The following is a 23,866-nucleotide window of genomic DNA, read 5'->3' as shown; positions in this document are numbered from 1 at the left end:
TGCCCGAAACGCCGATTCTCCTGCTCCTCGGATACTGCCTGGCCTGTTGTGTTTTTCCAGCATCATATTTTTCAACCCATAATACTCATCCATGACAAACGTCAAGCTACCTGGCCTATGGTTTCCTGAGCTCTCCCTCCTATTGATTATTGGAAAATTAACACCAATGCACCTCCTTTCTCATTAGTCACCTTTTTAAGGCCAGACCATGAAGTCCATGAGGACCCAAAGACTTCTCAACATGCAGCTCTACCACTTTGCTCAGTACCATGTCTCTGGTGATTGTTAAAAATCACACAACACTAGGTTATCGTCCAAGAGGTTTATTTGGAAGTACTAGCTCATTAGTGATTCATTCGTTAGCTAGTACTTCCAAATAAACCTTTTGGACTTTAACATAGTGTTGTTTGATTTTTAACTTTGTCCACCCTAGTCCAATACCGGCTCCGCTACATCATCTCTGGTGATTATAGTTTCACTAAGTTCCTTGCTTTATTCCACCTCCTGATTTACAGTTATTACTGGGATGGTTATGCATCTTCTATAGTGAAAACAGAAACAATGTATTTCTTGATTTCATTTCTATTTTCCTTATTATTAACTTCCTATTCTTACTCTCAAGGAGGACTAATAAGTACCTGTAGAAGCTCCTGCTATCTGTTCTTATATTTTAGGTGGATTCTTTCTCCTGATTAACTGTCATTCTCTATATTCTGAGTAATCATCTTACCTGCTATTCTTCTTTGTGAAATATATGCTTTTCACTTCAGTTTGATGCTGTCCTTAACATTTTTAGTTAATCAAAAGTGGTGAGTTCCTTGCTTGGAATTTTTCTTTACAGTAATAATATACATATTCTGAGTACTCAAATCCTTAAACTATCTGCGACTTCTTTAGATCTGTCTCCTAGCTTAGCATCACAATGCACTTCAGCTAGCTCAGCTTTTATGCCCACATAGCTGCCCTAACTTTAATTTAAAATAATCTGAGACCTACTCTTCTCCCTTTCAAACTGGACCCAATCCTTGTCATCTGCAGTTACATTTCCATAATGGCTATTAGATCATATTCATTTCCTTCATTTGTGCTATCAATCTGATTACTTTGTTCTGAATACCAAGTACATTCAAATCCATAGCCTTTAATTTTGTCTTTTTGATATCTTTGTGACATCAATCCTTGGCTAATGGTGTAATTTTAAGTCTATTCCCTCTGTCCCTTCCTATTATTCCCAGGCCTTCATTTCCCATATCATTATTTTATGTTTTCTTATAGATATATACTCTCATCTTGAGTCTACCCATTGATTTGCATCATCCAAGCTTAATCCATCTGAGGAAGGGTCACTGGACCCAAAATGTAAACTGATTTCTCTCCACAGATGCTGCCAGACCTGCTGAGCTTTTCCAGCAATTTCTGTTTTTGTTGTTAATCCATCATAGTTTAAAACCTTCTCTACATCCCTAGTTATGAGTCTTGCTTGAACACTAGTCCAGCACGGTTCAGGAACAGACTGGGAGAAAAGAGAGGACTGCAGATGCTGGAGATCAGAGTCAAAAAGTGTGGTGCTAGAAAAACACAGCCGATCAGGCAGCATCCGAGGAGCAGGAGGGTTGATGTTTTGAACATAAGCGCTTCATCAGAAATTCTTGTGGACTGTAACCACTGGACCTCCCCCCACCCCCCACTACAATTTCTTCCCAGATTTAGAGCAAGTATGCCAAATCCTAGCCGCATGCTGACAACAGAGGAAGTTGGACTCTCACTCCTTGCAGCAGCGAACAGTTCCACTCCCGTCTCACTATAATGTTGCCTGCTACCACTACATTCCTTTTGCTCCCTTGCAAGATACCATAGTTAGCTCATCCACCTTGCAGCTATTACTCATATCCAACAAGCTGGAAGAAATCTCAAAACTGCTGGATAATTGTAAAAGCTAGGATCCTAATCTCCTCTAAATTCTTCTTTGTCACTTATAGGCATACCTAGCTACCCCTGGCCACTAGCCAAATCAGATGACCCTATCCTAATGGATCTAACTGCATCCTAATGTAAACTGTCTCCATGGCTTCTCCCCCCTTGTTGATATACTGCAGTATCTGAAGCTGAGCTTCCGGTCACCAATTCGGAGTCAAACAACCTGCAGTCACAGATATTTACTGCTGTTATGTTTGTCCTGGGTCACACTGAAATCCCACATTCTGCAGTATCAGCACATCAGATGACCTGCCGCCTTTATCGTATGTTCATTAATTAACCATTTTAACTCTTGTCGGCATTTCTTCACATGAAAACTTGAGGAAGGTTGTACTCAGTGGTGGCAAGCCGGCTGTGGTCAGTCAGGTCTATTAGAGATTGGCAAATTCTCCCAAAGCAGATGCAAATAAAGGCATAGTAGCTGCTGGGAACAACTGTTCCCTTTCCCTCCATCCATGCTGCTTTTCATTCAGCCTCAAATTTCTTCATAGCACTCATAATGCAGCATCTGCAGACATTGTGCTTCCCACTAGTGATGATTGATATGTGACATCTTCATCTGGTCTGGCCTATATTTGACTCTAGACGCACAGCAGTGTGATTGACTCTTAACTGCCCTGAATGACCAAGTAAGACCCTCAGTTCAACGACAATTTGGGATGGGCAATATATGGTTTAACTCGTGATACCCAAATTGCATTAAATAATACATTTTAAAAACCTGCCTGACGATGAGCCAGAAGAATGCAGTCATCAGTGAAGAGAATTCTCAGAAAGGGAATTGTCTTTCTTACTGTGTCTTTGAGTGAGTCTGAAGCTGCCTGAGGTTGAAAGGACCTCCAAAAGAAGCATACAAACTCCCTTGTGAGGTTTTTCGTTTGCATGCTTTTGTTCGGTGCTGCTATAAAGCTGTGTTATAGCACCAGCACAACCTAATGCCTAAAGAAATAATTTAATTGTAATAATGGCCTTTTCAGCTCTTTTTAAGCTGTTGAAGGCTGCCTCATGACTGGTTCTTGCCTAACCCTGTTACAAATGTTTGATCACTCCAACACTCTTGCTCCAGTATTCCTAACTTGGAGATTTGCAGGAGAAGCAACTGATTCCCATTAATGGAAACTATCCAGAGTTACATCTCAAAGTCAACTGTCTAACACTTCCTCCACCATGAACTACTGCAGCAGATGGTCTGAGATTTATACTGCCCGGTTGTGTATTTACTTTGTCAGGGCCTGCTGCTTGTCAGTTGGAAGAAGGTGCGATATCTATGTGATAGAAGTTGGACCTTGTTGATACAGAATCACTCACACAGAGACTTTCACTTTGATGTAAATACTGTAGATGTACTTATAAGGTCTTCAAATTTCCACACACTGGAATCCTGCTGCATGTGAAGGGGTTCAATGTTGCAGGTTCTGCAAAATCTTCATTGCAAATGTTCAGTTGCCACCATGTTATGTTTTCCATCATGCACAAACACTTAAAACACAAGAGAAGGATGGGTAACTCAATCAGAGGAGTTCTTTAATTTGAAAAGATGAAACTATATACATCTGGGAGATTAATTAGCACTTCAATTCTCTAAAACTGCTCCTACATTCTGCCAAATGATCATGTGAGCACATAAAGTTAATGCAAGTTGACAAACAGCTGCAGCAAGTCATTAAGAAGACAAAATGCAAGACGATTTGAGTTCTGAAATATGGGTGTCTTACTGCAGCTATACAGGGCTTGGTGAGACCACATCTGGAGTAGTGTGTGCAGATTTGGTCTCCCAACCTAAGAAAGGAAATACTTGCCATGGAAAGACTACAGCAGAGACTTACTGGGCTAACAGGGAATAGTAGGACTTATGAGAAGAGCTTTGTTCAACTGGGCCTTTATTCATTAGAGTTTAGAAGGATAAAAGGGAATCTGATTGAAATATATACAATTCTAACAGGGATAGACGGACAAGTTGCAGGGTGGATGTTGTCCGAGGTTGGAGAATTTAGAACCAAGGTTCTATAGTCTCAGGATATTTCCGATTGATTTGAGAAAACATTTCTTCACTCAAAGGATAGTGAACCTTCGGAATTCTTTACACAGAGGAGGCAAAGTCACAGAATATATTCAATAAAGGATCGAATACGTTTTAGACTTTAAAGGCATCAAGTGGTATGGGGAGGAAGTGGGAACGTGGCTTTGAAATAAAGGATCAGCTGAAGACACATTGAATTGCACGACAGGCTTGAACAGCCAAATGTCCTGCTCCTCTTAGTTTCTATGTTTCTACACTTGTCCAAAATGTTGATACATCAAAGTTTTAGATATTAACCCTGAAAGATGTACCACAACAATCAGCAACCACAAATGTATTGCTACATTTAATTTAGTCTTCCTTCAACTAAAGTTGATGTCAAAATCTTATATAAAATAGACAGTACAGAAACAGGCTATTTCAAACAACTAGTCTATTTCATTACTAAGTATCAATCTATTATAATTGCGCATATCAACTTACAAACTAGAGGGAGCAGTAAGCCATAGGGCCCCTTAAACCTGCTGTGCCATTCAACATGTACATAGCTGACTTGAATGTAAAGCAATGCATAATCAGAGAGATCACTGGTTTGTGCCAGTGAATTAAGATATATTCCAGAATTAACTAATGCTGTGAAATAAAACTAACATCATCAGGAGGCACCATTAATTTGTATAAATCATTTACAAACTATCTAAGAGGAAACATTTGCTGAGTTTAAGATACCATTATGGTATTCTCTAAGTAGGGACCAATGAATGTGGCGAACTCCGTTACTGGTTAAGGACAAAATAATCACAGCTATGTCCACAGGCCTTTTATGTGAATTTTGCCACTATAGTTCTTAAATTGTTCTGTTGCTTTGTCAGCAACACCGTTAGCACTTTGCTTATTAAATGGTTCCACTCAAACATTGATCATTACTTAGTTCAACTCCAGAGTGTGTGCAGAACATATGTTACAGTAGAGTTTTCTCTGGCTTTCCAAAAGTATCCAGACAGTATGACAAGTTGTCATTTTTAGTTTTTCATGAAGTACACAAACATCCATTTACAGGTATAAGTCAACCTCATTACTTTTGGCCTTAGAAAAACTGAATTCTTATATACCTCGTGTAAAAGTTGACTTTTACTTCTCAGGGATGAAACTGCTTTGTGGTTATTAATTACTTACTGACAATTACTGTGCTTCATTCATTCATGTAAAGGTACACCCAAGAACTGAAGAATTGTCTCCCATCAATTTCAGCAGCCCAACCAGTTAATAAGATCATTGATTTATAATGATGCCTTCCAGATAGAATCACAAGTACACACTTTAAAATGAAAGCTGTAGCATTCACTAAGCAACCTAACGACCATGCAGCAGCAAGAGAGTTTAAGCTTTGTGAGAAAATGTTTAGAGAACTGAGCAAGGTATCCAATAAACTAGAAAGGATACTGAAGTACAAATGCATAACCAAAGGAAGTCTGAGCAAGTGGCCTCACCTGAGGTATAAAATGGCAGAATGAATTAATGATCATAGGATTAGATTCCCTACAGTATGGAAATAGGCTCTTCATCCCAACAAATCCACACTGACCTTCTGAAGAGTAACCCACCCAGACCCATTCCCCTACCCTATATTTACCCCTGACTAATGCACCTAACAGTATGGGCAATTTAGCATGGCCAATTCACCTGACCTGCACATCTTTGGATTGTGGGAGGAAACTGGAGCACCCGGAGTAAACCCACACAGACAGAGGGAGAATGTGCATACTCCACATAGTCACCTGGAGGCGGTAATCGAACCCAGGTCCTTGGCAGTGAGGCAGCAGTGCTAACCACTAAGCCCATGTGCGGCCCCACAAAGGGAGAATATTATCATTTCCAGAAGCTCTCAGACAACAAAGATAGTATTTCAGGATTCAAGACTGGTGTTGCATGTGCCCAGGATTCACGAAAAGGTACGAGTTGATCTTTGATTGGAAAACAAAAATGTTACATCAACTGCCACCTGACTGCAACGATACAATCATCAAATTCCACTATTTTATCATCAGACACTACAAAGTAAGATGGTGCCATAGTGGTATTGTCACTGGAGTAGTAATCCTAATTTCCAGGCTAATGCTCTGGAAACAAAGGATCAAATCCACTGCAGAAGCCTCTGGAATTTGAATTCAGTTAATTATTCAGCCTTTTAAGCTGGTATCAGTGACGGTGACCATGAAACTGTCATGAAAGTATCAATTCATCAATGTTGGTTCAATAAAATCCTTCAGGAAAGGAAATCTGCCATCTTTAACTGGTCTGGCAGTTAATTCCAGAGCTACAGCGAAGTTATCGAATTTTGACTGCCTTTTGAGATGGCCGAGAAAGTCACTGAGTTCAAGAGCATTTCGAGATGGGCAACAAATCCTGGCTGTCACTTCCTATGAAAGGATAAAAAGGCCAGGGTAGGGGCAGAAGACATTGAGAGAATGCATACCAATTGATTGCATTGGAAATATGGATGAAACACTAATAAAGGTTGCCTTACCAGCAAACAAGATCATTACCAATACTGGTGAAAGGAAACATTGTTATGGCGAGCCACATGATTTACAGTGGTTCCATAATGTACGGTGGTGATACAAAATTAAACCCAATGGTATATTAAAGTTAAAACAAAAGGAATTTCAGGAAGATGTAATTGTTGATGTTTACAAGAATGGATGAAGGTGGTTGTAAGAAATGGATCAAGGACGTGTGGAACTTGACACCAGATGGACGACATAGTGAAAAATGTTTGCTCATAAGGACATGCTCAGATGTCATCTTGTTCATGATGTAGTTTAGGCTGTCAGATCCACAAGCATTATGGTACCTATTCCATGTGTTGTCATGTGTTTTGTCTGATAAATATTGTTCAACCCTTGGACACATGCATAAATAATCCTTTCAAGGATAGTATCCAAAGGATGTGGAACAATCGTACCTAAACTGGCAAAAAGATTTCAACAAGAGCAGACATAGGTAAGCATGCTTACTATTGATATTGTGTCAATTGATCATAGATACATGGAATAAGCATGATCTCAATACTGTCAAGAAAATTTCTAAAATATGTATTGGCGAATGTACTTGATAGTAGGGAGAATCATTACTTGTGGAATGATGATGTTAAGTAACTTTACCAATGATGATAGTAAATAATCTATGATGGCGACGAAGATTCATATGATGTTGTTATACAACCAGGCTATTTGTACGAATTGTTTCTTGGTTCAGATGGTGGGTAGAGTGATTTTGAAGGATTTCAACATGAAGGGTTTTAACAATTTGTTTGGATATATATATTGTGGTGAGTTGAATATATATAGTTTGTAATGTAATAAATGTTAACTAATATTAATTATTTAATTTTTCTTTACTTTAGTCCATTGTGATGGAATTATTTGGGCCCAAAATCAAGCAGACATCATCCCTCAAAAATTAACTGTGTAAAAATCACACCCACATAGGTTTCATGCCTAAAAATAGTTGTAATTTTACATACATGAACAATTTCCCAAGGCATGTTATACATTGGTTAACAGGATACAGTGCTGACAATAGCCATAATTGTGGTATCAGATTTACGTTTTACTTATTCATATTTGTGAAAGCAGATTAATATCCAAAATAAATGGGCGGCATGGTTCAATTCCCGCCTCAGGCGACTGACTGTGGAGTTTGCACATTCTCCCCGTGTCTGCGTGGGCTTCCTCTGGGTGCTCGGTTTCCTCCCACAGTCCAAAAATGTGCAGGTTAGGTGAATTGGCTATGCTAAATTGCCCGTAGCGGTAAGTGAAGGGGTGAAATGTAGGGGAATGGGTCTGGGTGGGTTGCGCTTCGGTGGGTCGGTGTGGACTTGTTGGGCCGAAGGGCCTGTTTCCACACTGTAAGTAATCTAATCTAATCTAAAAACCCAACTTCATTTTAGTTGACATGGAATATTCTTTTGTTTCACTCAGCAAACACAAGTTCAAATAATTAAATGCATGTAATTTACTGTATAAGAATTCTGAATCAAAAGACATGAATTATTCAGTTTTGTGGAATACATGGGACAAGGGAAAAATAGTTATTATGGTTCATTACATCTCAGCAATGATGGGATGATAGTTTTGTCTGAATTGGCTTTGGTTATAAAATAATGTTAGTGTGTCTATGTTTAAAATGTTCCAACTAAAACATATTCATTTATTGCAAGACATCCAAATTTGTATACATCACTGCACTTTAGCTAAAGGAATCATGCATTTGAGATCTGATGAACTAATGGTTAATTCAACTGCAATATTTAGCTTTTGGAATTACACATTTATTGGTCAGAAGATGTGACTGTTGAAATAAAGATTTATTTGTTAAACTGGATGCCTAATTTACTAATTATGAACAAATCAAAACATTTGATTTAGTTAGTAACTGTAATGATCTGTGCCAGAAACCAAAATAATCAAATTTACTTCATGACTCCAAATGAACAAATTACCAAGATTTTATTGATTTCAAAACAAATGAAAGAATTAACAAACAAATGATACCAATAAAAAAAGCAAATTTTACTTTAAATAGTCCATACAACATGGATATGTCTTAGACGACTCCATGCTCCTATAAACCCATCAGAGACATATGGGAGTATGTAGCTGTGCAGTTTAGCAATATGCTTTCTTAATTATTCATGCAAGGTAGGGCAGGAGTCCAAAAACAGCTGTGACCTCCGAATCACACAGGCACTGGTTACCATCTGGGTCACAGCAGTCCTGATGGGGGAGCTTAACAGAGTTCTTTTTCAACCAACCAAAATGTAGCATTCCAAACAATGCTTCGACCATATCTGAGAAAAACATCAGCATCTGAGTCATTCACACAGCCTTCCAGGTTTCAGAATATTTTAGCCAGCTTACAAAGAGTGTCCAGGAGCTTCTGTCAACTACTCTGCCAAAAACATATCTTCTCCACACAATAATTCCTCTTTCTGTCTCTGTTTTCTCTTTGTGCTTGCACCTGTTTTGATTGCCTTTTTCCTTCCAGCTCTCCTAACTCCTTACATTTGTAGCTTCTCGGTGTCTGGCCACATGACTTTTGTCTTAACCTGTTTGCTATTAATATTGACTTTCAGGTCACGAATAAGCAAATTGCATGGACCAGTATTTCTTATTATACAAGAAACTTATAATAATCAATTTACAATTGGTGTCAATTCTTAAAATGTCTTTTCAAACATGGCAAAAAACAATTTGCTTCCATAGGAAATACAAATTTTCCTTTCATACCAGTTCCAATTCAGAGAAAAAATGACTAGTTGACAGGTAAGCAAACAATATATTTTTTTAAGTTCATAAATCCTCATCAGCAAAGTGCAGAAAATGACCAATCAGATCATACAAAATTTGCTTTTTCTGTAACTCCACTTCCCTGGCTGAAAAAAGTACAGTTAAAAAGTAATAATTCTACAAAGGAGAAACAAACAAAATTCTAAACTGCATATTTATTCTGATTTCTGGAATTTTCCTTTAAGGTATTGGAAACACCTGCAAAGTATTTTATTACAGGCATACTGAAATCTGAGCATCAACTGAAAATGTATTGCAGGATTTTGAATTGTTTTTGTCATTTACGCCTGCAAAATATTTTTGGTCTATAGACTTTCAGACTTTGTAAGCCATGTTCAAGAAAAGGATATTCTGACTTCCAGTGCCTGAACTGTTTTTGATATTCTCAGCAGGTCTGGCAGCATCTGTAAGGAGAGAAAAGAGCTCCCGTTTTGACTCTAACTGACCCTTTATCAAAGCTTTGACAAAGGGTCAGTTAGACTCGAAACGTCAGCTCTTTTCTCTCCTTACAGATGCTGCCAGACCTGCTAAGATTTTCCAGCATTTTCTCTTTCGGTTTCAGATTCCAGCATCCGCAGTAATTTGCTTTTCTGATATTATTGTCATATTGCCACTAACATCAGACCATTGGTCAAGAGTGTGGTGCTGGAAAAGCACAGCAGGTCAAGCAGCATCCAAGGAGCGGGAGAATCAACCTTTCGGGCATATGCCCTTCATCAGGAATGAGGTTTGTGAGCCAAGTAAATCGGGAGATAAATAGGAGGGGGATGGGGCTGGGGGTAAAGTAGCTGAGAGTGCAATAAATAGATGAAGGTTGGGGTAATGGTGATAGGTTGGACAGGAGGGTGGAGTGGATAGGTGGGAAGGGAGATGGACAGGTGGGACAGGTCATGAGGGCAGTGCCAAGTTAGAAGGTTGGATCTGGGATAAGGTGCGGGGAGGGGAAATGAGGAAACTGGTGAAATCCACATTCATCCTGTGTGGTTGGAGGGTCCCAAGGTGGAAGATGAGGCGATCTTCCTCCTGGCGTCGGGTAGTTAGGATTTGGCAATGGAGGCGGCCCAGGACCTGCATGTCCTTGATGGAGTGGGACGGGGAGTTAAAGTGTTCAGCCTGGGGGCAGTGTGGTTGCTTTGTGTGTGTCTCCTGGAGATGTTCTTTAAAGCATTCTGCAAGTAGGCGTCCTGTCTCCCCAGTGTAGAGTAGACCGCATTGGGAGCAACGGACACAGTAAATGACATGTGCAAAAGTGCAGGTAAATCTATGATGGATGTGGAAGACTCCTTTGGGGCCTTGGACGGAGGTGAGGGGGGAGGTGTGGGTGCATGGGTGCACGTTTTGCAATTCTTGCGGTGACAGGGGAAGGTGCCGGGAGTGGAGGGTGGTTTGGTGGGGAGTGTGAACCTGATAAGAGAGTCACAGGGGGAATAGTCTTTACGGAATGCAGATAGGGGTGGGGAGGGAAATATATCTCTGTTGGTGGGGTTCTGTTGTAGGTGGTGGAAATGCTGGATAGTGATACCATGTATACAGACGTTGGTGGGGGGGGGGGAAGGTGAGGACCAGGGTGGTTCTGTCCTTGTTGCAGTTGGAGGGGTGGGGTTCGAGGGCAGAGCTGCGGGAATTTTATACTGTCCCATCCCCTCGATCCAGGAACTCCTCACCTATGTTCCAGACACCACCCACGCCCTCCAACTCCTCCATGACTTTAGTTTCTCTAACTCCAATGCCTCATTTTCACCATCGTCATGCACTCCCTATACGCCTCTAATGGCCATGACAAAGGCCTCCAAGCCCTCCATTTCCTCCTCTCCTGGCATCTCCACCAGTACCCTTCCACTGACATTCTCATTCATTTGGACGAACTGGTCCTCACCCTTAATTTCTCCTTTGAATCGTCCCACTTCCATAAGACCAAAGGGGTATCAATGGGTGCCGCATGGGCCCCAGCCAAGTGTGTCACTTTGTCGGGTACGTGGAACAGTCCATCTTCCACAATTACTCATAAAAGTATTTTCCATCAGAAATAAAGTCACCTTAACAACATTCTAAATGCCAGTGCAGCAAGTTTAATATTTTTCTTTAAAAAAACAACCGAAGTAAAAGCATGCACCCTAAGCCCTCCAGGGTTCACAAGAGATTTACCAAGGTGCTGCCAGGTATGGAAGGTTTGAGTTATAAAGAAAGGCTGGATAGGCTGGGATTTCTTTCACTGGAGCCTAAGAGGCTGAGAGGTGTCCTTATAGAAATTTATAAAATAATGAGGGATATAGTAAGAGTTAATGGTACTTGTCTTTTCCCGAGGATGAGATTTTCATGATGATGGGGCACGTTTTTAACATGAGAGGAGAAAGATTAAAAAAAAACACAAGAAGCAAATTTTGCGTGTAATGACCTTCTTGAGGAAGTGGTGGGTGTGGGCACAATTACAATGTTTAAAAGACATTTGGATAAGTATATAAGTAGGAAAGGTTTGGACAGATATGGGCCAGGAGCAGGCAGATGGGATTAGTTTAGTTTGGGATTATGTTTGGACTGAAAGGTCTACTTCCACACTGTATGACTGTGACTTTATTTGACCACATACATTTTTTTTAATGATACAACAGAAAATTTAAATTATACTTAAAATGTAAATATATGCACAGATTACTTTTAAAAGTTAAAACAGCTTTCTTAATTTAAAATCTTTTATAATTTAGTACATAATAACATATGGATTACCATAGTCTGAAATACTATTACTCAGTGCTGTTACATGGGTAGCTAGGTTTCCTTGTGTTCTAACTGCCTTATTTAACATTTTTGGAACAAAATACATGCTGTTTCTTCTTTAATATGTGATTTATTTTCTGCTTGATCTGCCGACACTTCACATTTTAAGTTCACAGAAACTTCTAATATCATCAGAGAAGTTGTCATACAGAAAACCTAATGAAATACCAGTAACTGTGCTTACCTGTCCTAAAATGAGTGGGATTACTACAGTCATAAACAACTGAGAGAAAATTGAACTGAATGGCACTGATGACGAAGATCCTAGCTGCAAAAGCAGAAACAAAATAAAATGAAAGGTGAATTACAAAACATATTCTACCTTTAATGTTCATACCATATTCAAATAAAAAGTAAAATAACTTGACAGCCAGTGCATTTTGATAAAGGTGATATGCTTGTCATTATGCATTAATACAGCATACGTACAGAACACATTCACTTAAAAGTTATAGCAATAAACAAGAAACACTATAAAAACATGAAAGTACAGGTAGTTCTCCTATAACGTGCATTTATTAAATGTGATTTGTCTGTAAAATGATTTGTGAATTGTCGACCTTGATTTTATAAAGTGAACTCCCGTTCACTGTTACACGACTCTCATCCCCTACACAAGGTGTCATTATACGCGGAGAACTGGATTCTGCGTTAGCACCACCTGCTCAGTTGGCTCGTGCATTTTCTTCTGAAGAGTTTTGTGAAAGGTATTGTGAAATGCTTATGCTAGTGGACTTGGAAAAGCATTGTGAGAATGTCTCTACAACCTGAGGACAAGAAGCTGCTCGCTATCTGTTAATTTAAAAACTTAAAAAGAGTTGAGATAAGAGTGAAATTTCACTGGAATTGACTAACAGTAAAAGGAAAGTGTTGAGCAGCAGTTTAAAACTTGGCTTTGTTGTTTGTATTAAGAGCTTACTTCCTCTCTTTTTGTTTTAAAAAATATATTTAGCTGATAAAGAATATCGGGAGACTCATGTGAATCTGTCAGTGACTAATCACTACAGTAATCAACTGCAAAAAAATGCCAGTAAAGGGGCTTGGAGATGGTCAGTCAGCTGCTCAGGGTGGTGAGAGACAGGAAACTCTGAACACAGTGTGTGCGGGAGAGAAAGGTGGGTGGCACACTGGTACTTTTGGTGCATGTGTGGAGATGTCCTGAGGGGATGTGTAGGCTGTGCAGAAGAAATTCAGGGTTAGTCAGGGTCAGATGTTAGGAAGGATGAGAGTGAGTGGGGAAGATGTTGCAAGAAATGGTGGGTACAATCGCAGAGATAGAGTGAGTGAGACTTATCAACGAATGATGGTGGCAGAGTGGAGAAGGTCATTGATCATCTTCTTACATTCTGTGCATTCCTTCAGATGGTTGAGATTGCACTGTCCTGGATGGTAACCCTGGTCCAGGTTGGCATTGTTCCAAGTAGACTGGCATCCTCTTTTGGCCTGGGAGAAAAGGATGTCCTTTTTCTGCATCACCTGATCCCCATCAGCAGCATTTCCATATTACTACCCACTAAGACAGGCACCAATTCTCCATTGTCTGCCACATCCAGGGCCAATGTCAGGAACCATGCAGGGCAGCTCCGGAATGACAACTCTTGTCTGGGTGCACAATATCTTTTTAAAGATAGTACTGCACCACGGATATTGGTTAATTCTGGGATGTCCAGAAAGTGGTGAGTTGTTTTGGAAATGGCACATGGAATGACGGTGCTAGAATGAGAGAGAGGGGAACCAAAGGGTGGGGTAGGTAATAAATTAGGTGGGTTCTGTAAAATAAGGTGATAGATGTCTCCAAGTATTGTAAAGTGAAAGCCTTCGAAAAGCTTGACGAAACTGACACTTTGTGAAAGAAATTAAGATTCAACCCTTGCTCTATCAAGGCAGATTTCATTCTGGGTTCTGACTTGTGCAGTGTTACCATTGCATGGGATCAGAAGACTATCTAGAATGTAGTGCAGTCAGCAGGTATAGATGCCAATCGAGAGTAATCAGTTGAGGATTCTGATGAATTACACTATACAGAACCATACAACAGGTCAGTTATAACATGTCAAAATTTACTTAGACTGTGCTATCGTTTGTGTTAGGCTAAGTACAATAATTATTTTGATTTTTACTGGTATTTTTGGTGGTTTGCTTCTCACCCTGTTTTTCCTGTAGGTCCCATTATTTCTATTGCATGATTTTCTATAATACAATGTCGCATGGGAATGCAACTACTGCATTATAGGAGAACTACTTGTATTTATAGAATAGCAGTAAGTTGTGCAATAATCATAATTAATCATTGTCCGATTACTGTAACATTAGAATTGTTACATACGTAAATAGACTGCTGAATAAGACATTCTATATATGCTGTGAACTGCATTTTGTGGAGACTAGAGACCTGTTGCTCTATCTGTTGCTCTAACACTCATTTAGCACACCGACAGTCACAGTGAGTGATACATAATCATTCATGTTTAGCACTTTTAGCTCATAGCAAGAACAAAAAATTTTTATTCCTTAAAATAGTTCTATGTATTCACACACTGAAGTTTTAATGAATTGTACAAGCCTTTGCAGATATTTTGATTAGGTTAAAAAGTATATAGTAATCCACTAAATCTGCTGTGAAAAATATAGCAGATGCATACCTGATTAATTGTTTAACATTACTATTGTTAATTGGGTCCATAAACAAATGTTCTGTTCAGGAATATTGTAACTTTATAGTTATAGTTAGATTTGCACTGCTGGCATTACTCATTTACTTTGTAATGAACTGATAATTACATTGTTATTAAATATCAACACTTATTTAGTACCTGGCGCTTAATGGTAAATTTGAATTAATTTTCACCAGAAAATTAGTGGCAGTTTGAATTTTATGAAAATAAATATGTATATTATAATTAGATTTTTATAAACACAATTAAACCCTTATATTTACTGTACTGAAATAAATAAGAAAAACATAACACAATACCAGCAGCTGGCATTAACAATCATACAGAAACCAGTGATTCTTTAAATCTGGCAAAATTTTAAGAGGATTTAAGAGGATACTTTTGAAATAGTTTCTTCCAAACACCAGAATGATCCAACACTTTTTAGGTTTCTATAATAGAATGGGTACAATGATCCATTCCTGGGTTAATGTTATTCTGTAACTGGCTAGTAAACACAAACGTATTTAGAATGACTGATAGTCATCCAAATCTATTGGTTCAAATTTCATTTTTGGTCCAAACAAATTAACTTTAGCACAGATGAAGAAAACAATCTTTACCACAACCAGATCTGTGAAAATACTCCCAGGTTAAATTTTCCTAATGGACTGTTGTGGGGCAGTAGGAGTTCGTCTCTACAGGGTTGGGCCAGAAGGCACGGGTTCAAGACGGACCTGCTCCATGGTGTGTTATAATGTGGCTGAACAGATTGCTGAAAAAGATCTAGATATTCCTAATTGTTTACCTTTGGTTTTATGTAAACTTGCCTTTCTTCGCTAAAATTAGCCTGGGGAGCAGGTAAATTATTTCTCTTGTTAGTGAGTACTTTTCAATGATGACACAGAAGTTACATAAACAAACAATTATGGTGCCAGCTAATGCGACTATTAGATAAGCTAGATCGCAGTTTGAAATCTTGTTTGACAGACTTTTTTAAAAAAAGAACGTGACCATTCACTGACACAAGTATGCAATGATACTGATTTGATTTTACCAATGAAACACAAGCTTCTTATTCAAGGTTTGTGTAAAGATTTGTAGCTCAGTTGTTCGCTGAGCTGGGAAGTTTTGCCCCCTATCTAGGTGACATCTTCAGAGCTTTGGAGCCTCCTGTGAAGCACTGCTGTACTGTCTCTTCTGGAATTTATTTGGTTCCATTCCTGCTGCTTCTTGTTGCCGGTTCCAGTGTTCGTTGTAGTGGCTGGTATATTGGGTCTAGGTCAATGTGTTTGTCGAAGAAGTCCGTGGATGAGTGCAATGTTTCTAGACGCAATATACCAGCCACTACAATGACAACTAGGTGGTTCTGGACAGTATGTTCCTTCACATCACTGAGTCTACAATGTGGGGTGTGAATCAACTGGGAGAAAGTGAGGACTGCAGATACTGGATATAAGAGTCAAAGAGTGTGGTGCTGGAAAAGCAAAGCCAGTCAGGCAGCAACCGAGGAGCAAGGGAATCGACGTTTCGAGCATAAGCTCTTCAGCAGGAATGAATAGGTGGCCCAAGGGGGCTTAGAGATAAATGGGAGGTGGTGGGGCTTTTGGGCGAGGGAGCTGAGGATGCGATAGGTAGATGAAGTTGAGGGGGAAGGTGATAGGTCATTTCCCCTATCCCCACCTTATCCCAGGTCCAACCTTCCAACTCAGCACCGCCCTCTTGACCTGACCTACTTGTCCATCTTCCTTCCCACCTATCCACTCCACTCTCCTCTCTGACCTATCACCATCAGCATTGAACTTCATCTACCAATCACATCTTCAGCCTGCTGTGATCAGTCCTTAGTCAAGTCAATGTGGACAGTCATTAGTCACGAACTCTTGTCATAGATCAAATGTTGCTCTTGAATTGCTATGTCCAGAGATCTAATGCAGTCAGTCAGGTGTTTAGGTGGTCAGGTTTAGGGACTGGGCTACAGTTACTCTCACAGATCTAATGCTGCTAGTCTATAGATTCACAATAGGTAAGTTTGCGACGTGCACACAGATCAGTCCAATATTGGATCACTGTCAGTCCTGACGGACAGTCCTTCCAAATCAGTCAAGAGGGTGGATCACACTCAGTTCTTGGGGTCAAGGTAGTTTATTAGATGCTACTGTTAGAGTAGGGAGTCAATTACTAGGATTGCCTGTAACTTGTTGGAATGCAGAGGGGACGACAATATATATGGACAGGAGACTGGGGACGTGTGTGTGCACGAGTGAGTGAGCAAGAAGGAACAGTGCATCAGGTTGGTTGACATGTAACCTATTGGCCTTGGGTCAATAGAGTAATGTTGGGAGACAAAAACCTAATTGAAAGAATTTGGTGGAATGTGAAGAAGCTCGGAATTGAGAGTTGTGAGGTTATGCAAATGAAAAGGAGTATGGAGGTATTGGGCAAGAAATTCGCTAGATTACCAAGTTGAGCCTGCAACTCACTCTGCAAATCACAACCTGTGTTGCCTTTTATCCTTATCCATGTTGTAATTGTGCAATTGAAATGAAAAATAACTGTCACGATCATTTTGATCTAGTGCATGGCTGGGCTTTATATAAGGTGCCGCTGGCACAAATCTTCGAAAGTTCTGCCGGTGACAAGCAATTTAGTCATTGATGAGTGTAAGAGAGATTAAGTGTGGTGCATAGAAGTTTGGTAAATATGTGAGAGATGAGCAATGGAGATTGAGAATACCCTCCTGCCTGTTGTGTGGCATGTCACTGTGCTGAATAGGACTGACTTCAAACAGATCTAACAACTTATAACTGGGCATCCATGAGATACTGTAGGCTATCGACAGCAGCACAACTGGATTCCAAGACAACATGCAGCCTCACAATCCCTCACTCAATCATTACTATCGATGATCAACCCTGGTTCAATGACAAGTGTTGGAGGGAATGCCAGAATCAACTCAAGGAATACCTAAAAATGAGATGCCAGCCTGGTGAAACTATCAAACAGGACTACTTACATGTCAAACAACAAAAGCAACAAGAGATACACAGAGCTAAGCAATCTCACCACTGACAGATCAGATCTAAGCTCTGTAGTCCTGCCACATCCAGTTGTGAATGGTAGTGGACAATTAAACAACTCACTGGAGGATTCTCCACATCCTCAACACTAACTGCATTATATACGGTTGAAGCTATCTTCAGCTACAACTGCCAAATGGATGATCCATCTTGACCTCGTCCAGTGGACCCTAGCGTCACAGATGACAGTCATCAGACAAATCGATTGACTCCATGAGAGACAAAAGAAATACAGATGCTGGACTCCAAAGTAGACAAACAAGAGGCTGGAACAACACAGCAAGCCAGGCAGCATCAGGAAATGGAGAAGTCAAAGTTTCAGATATTAACCCTTCTCCAACGGAATGCTGAGATAGTGATAGGTGGACACAGGAAGCGGGTATGAGCTGGTTGATCGATGGGAGGCAAATCCAGTCAGTAGCTAGAAGGAAGGGTCAGTAGGTGGAATGGAAGGGAGGAGGTGGGGTTGGAAAGGGAACCAGGGGATGGGTGGGAAGGTTATTTGAAATTAGAGAACACAATATTAAGTAATCTGGGCTGTAGGCTGCCCAGGTGGAAGATAAGGTGTTGTTCCTCCAATTCGTGGTCTGATCCACTGCAGCAATGGAGGCGGCCGAGGATGGACTTGTTGGAAGGGGAGTGGGAGGGGGAATCGAACTGGGTGATGACCGGGAAGTCAGGCTGGCCATTTCGGACCAGGCCAAGATGCACGGTGAAATGATCAACTAGTCTATGCTTAATCTCACTGATCGAGAGAAAACCAAATCAGGAACATTGAATGTAGTAGACTAGGTTGGAAGAGGTGCGAGTGAACCTCTGGAAGGACTGTTTGGGGCCCTGGATGGAGGTGAGGGAGGTGGTGTTTGGAAAGCTGTTGCATCCCATTCTTTCCAGGGTAAGGTATTGGAGGGTTTAGTGGGGAGTGTGGCGCGAATCAAGGAGTGACAAAGAGAACAGTCTTTGCGGAAGGCAGATGGGTGGAAGGGGGAAGATGTTCTGGGTGGTAGGGTCTATTTAGTGAGGTGTTCAAGGATGAGACGTTGGTTGTGGAGGCTGGGAAGTGGGATCAAGGGGGACCCTATCTTTATGATGTTTAGGGGGGGGGGAGGGGTTTAGGACAGTGGAATGGGGAATGCAGAGCTGTCTGGATGATGAGGGGGACAAAGGAGAAACAGTGTTTGAAATAGGACGACATCTGGGATGCTTGGGAGTGGAATGTCTCCTTGTCAGAGCAGAAACGGAGAGGTCCAGAAAGGGGAGAGAGGTGTCCTTATCTTTGTTCCCCCTATCCCTACATCTAATCCTGAAGAAGTGCTAATACCCAAAATGTTGACTTCTCCACCTCCTGATGCTGCTTGGCTTGCTGTGTTTTCCAGCCTCCCGTTTGTCTAATTCGATTGACTCCACCTGATATCAAGAAATGATTGAAAGCAATGGATACTGCAAAGGTTATGGGTCCTGACTACACTACAGTGATAGTACTGAAGACTTGTGCTTCAGAACTTGCTGATCCCCTAATCAAGCTGATCCAATACAATTTCACTGTGCATCTGCCAATCATATGTCATACAGCGATACAGCATGAAAACAGACCCTTCCGTCCTACTTTTCCATGCCCACCAGATATTTTAATCTAGCCCAATTTGCAAGTATGTGGCCCATATCCCTCTAAACTCTTCCTTTTAATTACCCATCCAGATACTTGTTAAATAATGTAATTGTACCAGCTTGCACCACTTCCTCTGGCAGCTCACTTTAATCCGCTGTGTGAAAAAGTTGCCTTTTAGTTACCTTTTAAATCTTTTCCCTCTTACCTTAAACTCATGCACTCTAGTTTTGGATTCTGCTTCTCTTGGAAAAAGATCTTGGCTGTTCAACCTATCTATGCCCCTCATGATTTTGTAAACTTGTATAAGGTCATGCCTCAGCCTCTGATGGTCCAGAGAAAATAACCCTAGTCTATTCAGCCTCTCCCTGTGGCTCAAACCCTCTACCCCTGGCTAAATCTTTATAAATCTTTTCTGAACCCTTTCAAGTTTCACAACATCCTATAGCAGGAAGACCAAAATTGAATGCAATATTCCAAAAGTGGCCTAACCAATGTCCTGTACAGCTGCAATAGAACCTCTTAATTCCTATATAGCGCAGCCAATTACTGCCTTGTTCTATTCTCAATCAGTTAAGTGAGGGAAGAGGTCATCAATAGTGCTTTCAAGAAGCAGCTGCTCAGCAATAAACTGTTTACTGATCTTCAATTTGGATTCTGCCAGGGCCATTCAGCTCCTGACCTCATTGCATCCTTGGTTCAAACATGGACAATGGTGGTGAATTCCAGCAGTGAGGGGAGATTGATAGACCTTGATATCAAGGCTGCATTCAACCAAGTGTGGCATCAAGAAGCCCTAACTAAACTGAATTCAATGGGTATTGGGGCAAACTTTCCGTTAGGTGATTTGTGGCATAAGATGAAAACACTCAGTTACGAGGGTGGATTGGATAGGCAGAGTGTTTTCTCCTTGGAGCAAAGGAGACTGAGGAGTATCTGATTGAGGTATATAAAATTAGGAGAGGTAGATTGTGAGAATCTTTTCTTCATGGCAGCCATGTCTAGAACTAAACAGTACACGTTTAAGGCGAGAAGTAAGTGGTTTAGAGGAGATCTGAGAAAAAGTTCATCCGGAAGGTAGTAGAAATAAGAAATGCATTGCCTGAAAGGGAGGAGGAGTCAGGTACTCTAGCAACATTTAAGTAGCACCAGGACAAGCTCTTGAAATGCGAGGGCATAGTAAGCTACGGACCAATGCAGATAAATGGGATTAGTGCAGCTTGGCATTTGTTGGTTGACATAGACATGATGGGTCAAATGGTCTGTTTGTGTGCTGTATGACTCTAAGACCAGGTCAGAGGCTAGGTGAGTGACTCCCCAAAGCCTGCCAACCAGCTAGAAGGCTCCAATCAGGAGTATGATGGAAAATAAAAGTACAAAGTGAGAGGTCTCTCCACAGATGCAGCCAGACCTACAAAGTTTTTCCAGCAATTTCTGGTTTTGTTTTTGATTTCCAGCATCCGCAGTCTTCTCGGTATGATGGAATACACCCCACGTGCACGGATGAATACACCTCCAACAACACTCAAAAAAAAGACACCGTCTGGGACAAAGTAGCTCAGTTGATTAATACCACATCTGCAAGCATTCATTTCTTCCATCACCTATGCTCAGTAGCAGTGTGGACTATTTACAAAGATGCACTGCAGAAACACAAAGTTCCTGAGACAGCACCTTCCAAACCCATGACTACTTCCATATAGAAGGACAAGGACAGCAGATTTAGGACAAATTTAACACATCCAATTGTCACCCCATTAATCTGGTCTCCATCTTCAGTAAAACAATTAGCAATAAACTGTCTCTGGTACTCAGTTTGTTTCCAACAGGGACATTCAGTTCCTGATTGCATTACAACCTTGCTTCAAACATGAGCAGAAGTGCAAAATTGTAGGGGTGAGGGGAAAGTGACTGTCTTTGGCATCAAAGCTACATTTGACCAAGCCTGGCATCAAGGAGTGCCCTCTCAAACCTAGATTCAACGGAAGTCAAAGGGAAAACACTTCACTAGTTGTAATCATACCTAGTATAAATGAAGATATTTGTAATTGTTGTTGTCATCTCAGGTTCAAAACAAAGAAGTAACAAAGAGGATTGATGAGGGCAGAGCGGTAGACGTGTTCTATATGGACTTCAGTAAGGCGTTCGACAAGGTTCCCCATGGGGGACTGATTAACAAAGTTAGATGTCATGGAATAAAGGGAGAACTAGCCATTTGGATACAGAACTGGCTCAAAGGTAGAAGACAGAGAGTGGTGGTGGAGGGTTGTTTTTCAGACTGGAGACCTGTGACCAGTGGAGTGCCACAAGGATCAGTGCTGGGTCCTCTACTTTTTGTCATTTACGTAAATGATTTGGAGCATAAGAGGTACAGTTAGTAAATTTGCAGATGACGCCAAAATTGGAGGTGTAGTGGACAGCAAAGAGGGTTTACAACAGATTACCTCAGATTACAACAGGATCTGGACCAGATGGGCCAAATAGGCTGAGAAGTGGCAGATGGAGTTTAATTCAGATAAATGCGAGGTGCTGTATTTTGGGAAAGCAAATCTTAGTAGGACTTATCCACTTAATGATAAGGTCCTAGGGAGTGTTGCTGAACAAAGCGACCTTGGAGTGCAGGTTCATAGCTCCTTGAAAGTGGAGTCGCAGGTAGATAGGATAGTGAAGGTGGCATTTGGTATGCTTTCCTTTATTGGTCAGAGTATTGAGTACAGGAGTTGGGAGGTCATGTTGCGGCTGTACAGGACATTGGTTAGGCCACTGTTGGAATACTGCGTGCAATTCTGGTCTCCTTCCTATCGGAAAGATGTTGTGAAACTTGAAAGGGTTCGGAAAAGATTTACAAGCATGTTGCTAGGGTTGGAAAATTTGAGCTATAGGGAGAGGCTGAACAGGCTGGGGCTGTTTTCCCTGGAGCGTCGGAGGCTGAGGGGTGACCTTATAGAGGTTTACAAAATAATGAGGGGCATGGATAGGATAAATAGGCAAAGTCGTTTCCCTGGGGTGGGGGAGTCCAGAACTAGAGGGCATAAGTTTAGGGTGAGGGGGGAAAAGATATAAAAGAGACCTAAGGGGCATCTTTTTCACGCAGAGGGTGGTATATGTATGGAATAAGCTGCCAGAGAAAGTGGTGGAGGCTGGTACAATTGCAACATTTAAGAGGCTTTTGGATGGGTATATGAATAGGAAGGGTTTGGAGGGATATGGGCTGGGTGCTGGCAGGTGGGACTAGATTGAGTTGGGAATATCTGGTCGGCATGGACGGGCTGGACTGAAAGGTCTGTTTCCATGTTGTACATCTCTATGACTCTATCTCTGCAAGAACTCCTTAGGTAGTGTCCTAGGCTCAATCATGTTTAGCTGCTTCTCAATAACCTTCCCTCCATTGTAAGGTTAGAAGTGGGATTACTCTTCAAATACTGAAGCAGCCCACACCCAAATGCAGTAAGGTCTGGATAATATACAGGGTTAGCAAGTAATATTCATGCCACATAAGTGCCAGGTAACAATCATCTCCAACAAGAGATGATCTAAGTATTGGCCCTTGATATTCGATGGCATTACTATCACTGAAACAGCCACTATCAACATCCCAGAGATTACCATTGACAAGAAACTATTTTGGACCAGTTTTATAAACACTGTCTACAACAGCAAGTCAGAAGCAAAGAAGTCATTTCCTTAATCCCAAAACCTTGAAAGTGGCATTTTGAAGTATTCAGTAGATGGGCTATGTGGAGGTTTGCATACTGTCTTTTATGTCTCAATTTTGTTTCTTGATGTGAGTGGTATTTCCTAATTTAGCCTTATTCATTTTTGTTTGGTCACAAGCCAGGGCCTCCTATGATTCAAAAGGCAAGTTTGCCATTTTCAGTAGGTTTAAAGACATCCCTAAAGTATTTCCACTGTCCTGAGAATTTCTCAGTGTGACCGAGTTCAGAGTAGAGCTGTTTCTTTGGCAGCCTGTTGTCAGGCATAGCAACGGAAATATTAATCTGGGGTCAGGCACATTAATGGAAATAATCTAACAGTTACCTTGTCTATTCCTTCTATTAATTTAAAAACCGGATCAGATTCTTTTTAATCTCCCTCAAATTGAATGATTTAAAAGATGAGGTCTTAAATTCTGCATTATCCTGTAAAATCTGGACTGTACTTTAGGTTAGATTAGATTACATTACATTACAGTGTGGAAACAGGCCCTTCGGCCCAACAAGTCCACACCGACCCGCCGAAGCGCAACCCACCCATACCCCTACATTTACCCATTACCTAACACTACGGGCAATTTAGCATAGCCAATTCACCTGACCTGCACATCTTTGGACTGTGGGAGGAAACCGGAGCACCCAGAGGAAACCCACACAGACACGGGGAGAACGTGCAAACTCCACACAGTC

At 40.9% G+C, this 23,866-nt stretch overlaps 1 protein-coding gene across 3 annotated transcripts in view; it reads right to left on the bottom strand.

Annotated features, from left to right (window-relative positions):
• Positions 1–23,866, bottom strand: part of slc10a7 (solute carrier family 10 member 7) — a 274,370-nt gene that overhangs the window by 60,750 nt on the left and 189,754 nt on the right. For all 3 annotated transcript variants that reach the window (XM_043699319.2, XM_043699311.2, XM_087975565.1), the window contains one exon: positions 12,308–12,391. In XM_043699319.2, coding sequence (XP_043555254.1) covers positions 12,308–12,391 — 84 coding nt within the window. The remainder of the gene's footprint in view (positions 1–12,307; positions 12,392–23,866) is intronic.

The sequence above is a fragment of the Chiloscyllium plagiosum genome, unplaced genomic scaffold (assembly GCF_037043375.1).
Source record: "Chiloscyllium plagiosum isolate Xiang-an unplaced genomic scaffold, Cpla_swu_hap1 HiC_scaffold_1, whole genome shotgun sequence".
Lineage (NCBI taxonomy): Eukaryota > Metazoa > Chordata > Chondrichthyes > Orectolobiformes > Hemiscylliidae > Chiloscyllium > Chiloscyllium plagiosum.
The sequence above is the reverse complement of the archived record's forward strand: the minus strand, read 5'-3'. Positions and strand labels throughout refer to the sequence as shown.